At 36.8% G+C, this 4,464-nt stretch overlaps 1 protein-coding gene across 1 annotated transcript; it reads left to right on the forward strand.

Annotated features, from left to right (window-relative positions):
* Positions 1–762: 762 nt before the first annotated feature.
* LOC117915811 (3-ketoacyl-CoA synthase 12) lies at positions 763–2,549 on the forward strand. Its single transcript, XM_034831504.1, has one exon. The coding sequence runs from the start codon at positions 876–878 to the stop codon at positions 2,286–2,288; it is 1,413 nt and encodes a 470-aa protein (XP_034687395.1). The 5' UTR covers positions 763–875; the 3' UTR covers positions 2,289–2,549.
* Positions 2,550–4,464: the final 1,915 nt, after the last annotated feature.

The raw sequence follows: 4,464 nt of genomic DNA on the forward strand, positions 1-4,464 counted from the left end.
TAAAAGAACTGTACTGAGTTACCCTTTTAGCAGACTATGTCCTTAAAGCGCAACTAGCCAAAAAAGAAAAGAATAACCATTTTCCTTCATCAGACATGGAAATGGAAAAAATTTTGAATCTTTTTACCCCCAACTTGTTTTGCTTAGGTGGCTTTGGATTACTGGGCTCTCTTGGCCCTCCCTAGTCTGTTACCTCATAAATGTGTTCACATGGACTGGTTTTTGATGGTCTTCCAGTGGCCTTCCAAGGTAACCTTTGCCAAGGTCCATCTCATGCCATACTACTACTGTTGCTATTCCCACTCATACGATCTTCTATCTACCACTTTTATAAATCTTCAATGTTGGTAACCCCTTCCGGTAAGCCACTAACTGTTGGCCATAAAGAGTTTGATCCCTCTGGCTGGTTTTGACTTGCTAATTTCTCTTGTGGACTGTTAATTAATTTAATCTTTTTTTTTTTCTTAAGAAGAAGAAATGAAAAATAATTGTGGTGGATGGTGGCTGTGAAGGGAGACTTGGTTATGAAGGAAAGTGCTGATATTGATATACTGTGTGGCACGCAAGAACTATCGATTTAGTTAGGGAGTTGGACTTGGTTTTGGTCACACACCTAATATGTGAGCGGTGATGACTGTAATAAAAATCAATACGAAAGTCACGAATTGGGTCATCATGAGTTGGTGGAAGTTGAGCGATGGACATGTTTTTAACCATACTCACATGCATGTTCAACTCATACATCCTTTGCTATAAGTGTTTGATTTAAATCCTCCCATCTAACAAAGTGCTTAACAAAGTATCAGTCCCTCTTTTTCTCTCTCGTCTCTCTTTTTCCCTCCTTTCACCCTTTTCTCCGTGACTTTCTCTCTATAATGGAGGCTATGGTGTATTTGTTTCTTCTCCCTGTCTTCTACCTCTTCTTCCTCCTATGGAAGTTCATTGATGGGAAGAGAGACCAAGAGTGTTACATGTTAGATTATCAGTGTTACAAGCCAACCGACGATAGAAAGCTAAGCACTGAGTTTTGCGGCGACATGATCAGGCGAAACAAGAGCTTGGGTCTCCAGGAGTTCAAGTTCCTCTTGAAGGCTATTGTTAACTCCGGCATCGGGGAAGAAACCTATGGCCCGAGAAATGTGTTTTCCGGCAACGAAACACATCCTTCTGTTCTAGATGGCGTCTCGGAGATGGATGAGTTCTTTAATGATAGCATTGAGAAACTATTGGACAGAGTTGGAGTGTCTCCTTCGGAGATTGATGCGCTTGTTGTGAATGTATCAATGATCACAACGGCTCCTTCTTTGGCTGGCAGGATAATTAACCGTTACAAGATGAGGGAAAACATCAAAGCCTTCAATCTCACGGGAATGGGGTGCAGCGCGAGTCTAATATCAATCAACATTGTCCAAAACCTGTTCAAATCCTACAAGAATATGTACGCTCTTGTTGTGACTTCGGAGTCATTAAGCCCCAATTGGTACACCGGCAATGACAGATCAATGATCCTCTCCAACTGCCTGTTCCGTTCGGGTGGATGCGCAGTGCTTTTGACCAACAAAAGAGCCCTACGGCACCGAGCCATGCTGAAACTGAGGTGCCTTGTCCGCACACACCACGGTGCCAAAGATGAATCATTTGGGTGTTGCATACAGAAGGAAGATGACCAGGGGCGGCTGGGGTTCTTTCTCAACAAGAGCCTCCCGAAGGCTGCGACAAGGGCTTTCATCGACAACCTTAGGGTGATATCCCCTAAGATATTGCCCGTACGGGAACTTCTCCGCTACATGGTAGCCTCACTCGTTCGAAAAATGTACCAAAACTCCAAGGGTGGTGGGAAAGTGGTCATCAACTTTAAAACCGGCGTGGACCATTTTTGTATCCACACCGGCGGAAAGGCGGTCATTGATGGCATCGGGAAAAGCCTCGAGCTGACTGAGTATGATCTGGAGCCTGCAAGGATGACCCTTCATCGATTCGGGAACACGTCTGCTAGTAGCCTCTGGTATGTTTTGGCGTACATGGACGAAAAGAAGAGGCTGAAAAAGGGAGATAGAGTTCTAATGGTCAGCTTCGGAGCAGGGTTCAAGTGCAACAGTTGTATGTGGGAGGTGGCGAGGGATTTAGATGGCGGAAATGTTTGGAAGGACTGCATTGACAGCTACCCACCTGAAAGCCTATCCAACCCGTTTATGGAGAAGTACGGTTGGATCAATCAGGAAGATGAAAACACCTTTGAAGAGAAAATGAAAGAGATAGATGAAGCAAAGGCCTTGAAACTTCGGTGAAAAGGTTAATCATCATCATCATCCTCCTCGTCCTCATCATCATCATCATCATCATCATCATCATCATCATCATCATCTATATTGTTTGTGATTTATCTGTGAAAGTAGTCCCCGCAACTGTATTAAAAATTTAATGCAACAGTAAGCTGTCATTGTTGAATCCCCTCTGTGGATTCATTAGCCAAATAAGATGCATATGCTTCCATCCAATAGATGATCAACAAATCTGACATCCTATCGGAGGGCTATCACTTTTCCCCTTTTTTTTTAGTTGTTTTCTTAAGATTGATATATATTTGCTTGTCTCATTTGAAAAAAAAAAAAGCAAAAAAGCAGTAGCAGCTTCTACTTCCCCTTTTGTGTATATGTGTAGCTTCTATATTTATATTCAAAATTAATAATATTTATATTTTGTTTTTATTAGAAAATTCCTATAGAATTCATAAGGGTGTTTGGCTGATTTATCTATAGAAAAAACAGAATATTGCATAAATGATGAGAGGGCCCAAGGATCTGGGGTAGGTTGGGTTTGATGACCACAATTTATCATATCAACATTAATATGACACAAGTTGAGTATGAAAGGGAAAGACTAAGATTGAATTAGCATTATTCATTGAAATTTGCAAATTATATTGGTTTTATCCATGGAAAGAAAATGGTATTCAAGCATAAAGTCAACCAAATTTAAGGAGGGGTTTTTCTTTTTTTTTGGACAATTATAATCATTTTTTAAAAGAAAATTTTAAAATAATTCTAAAATTACCATAATTCAAATTTCACAAAAATTAATTTAATACAAAAAAAATTATCATAAAAAATGAACTCGTTTTAAAAAAAATGAGTTTAATATAACATATAAATACAATCAAACGAATGGTGGAAAGTGTCGTTTTTGTATTTATATTTTAGATCATTCCTTTTTTTAGTAATATTATCTTTAGAAAAAATTCAATATATATTCCTTCGTGCCACTTGGGCTTATCAAAATTCATTATATGCCTTTCCCTCATTTCAAGCATTTGAGCCCATGCCAAGAATGGTCATATTCATGAATGAGAAGAGTTCGAACGCAACTAACTGGACTTTATGAATGAGATTTAAAGTAATATGATAATGATTTTAGAAAATATTTTTAATTTTTTTAATTCTTAAATGACTTAAATTTTTAAGTGTTATAAATACTTCCTATAATCATTATTAAACGAGCTCTTATGGTCCAACTTCACTTCCTCCTATATGCCTTATTAATTTTAAAAAATATTACTTCTCAAATGATAATGGTAATAACTAAATCCTCCCTTACTGACTCTCTCCCTCTCTCCTGTGAATGAATGAATGAATGAGATTTAGAGCCAAAGCAACTCCACATACCTTCTCTCTCTCTCTCTCTCTCTCTCTTGAATGAATGAATGAGATTTAGAGCCAAAGCAACTCCACATTCCTCCACATGTCTTATTAATTTTAAACAACAATAATGCTCCAATGATAATAATTATACTAGGTCCCAATCTCTTTCTCTCTCCTAAATGTTAAATTAAGATGGTGTTTATTTTTTTTTACTAAATAAAAAAAGTCAAAATATTTGACTTTCTCTATTTAACTAAAAGTAATTTATTGACATCTACCAATATAATTAAACTAAACTTGTCGATAACAAGTTCATTTTATTTATATTGGTTAATATCAATAAGGTACTTTTAGTTGAATAGAAAAAATCAAAATATTTGAATTTTTCTATTCAACAAAAAACCAAACACCAGCTAAGTCTCTCTATTGAATGAGATTTAGAGTCTAACCCCACATCATTTATAACCAATCCTCACATGACTTATTAATTTTAAATAAAACTATTGTTCAAATGATAATAATTAAATTAGGTCTCCCTCTCCCTAAAGGATAGATTAAGCCCAATTAAGTCCTTATCTGTCTCTCTCTCTCTCTCATGAATGAGATTTAAAGTCTAACCCCACACTCTTTATAGCCTAACCCTCATGCCATATATTAGAAGAGAGTTATCCTTTAGTCGCCCCCTCTCTCTCTCTCAAATGGTAATAGCCCCCAATAAATACCAATTTTTCTTTATAAACAAAAGATAATGGAAAAAAAATTGGAAAAAAAAAAGTCTACCCTAACAAATTTTGGACTAAAAACAATTGTACAAAAAATTATTCTA

Source organism: Vitis riparia, chromosome 6 (genome assembly GCF_004353265.1).
Source record: "Vitis riparia cultivar Riparia Gloire de Montpellier isolate 1030 chromosome 6, EGFV_Vit.rip_1.0, whole genome shotgun sequence".
Classification (NCBI taxonomy): Eukaryota; Viridiplantae; Streptophyta; class Magnoliopsida; order Vitales; family Vitaceae; genus Vitis; species Vitis riparia.

Coding starts and splice junctions, on each gene's coding strand:
- LOC117915811 (XM_034831504.1), top strand. CDS start 876: ATGGAGGCTATGGTGTATTTGTTTCTTCTCCCTGTCTTCTACCTCTTC.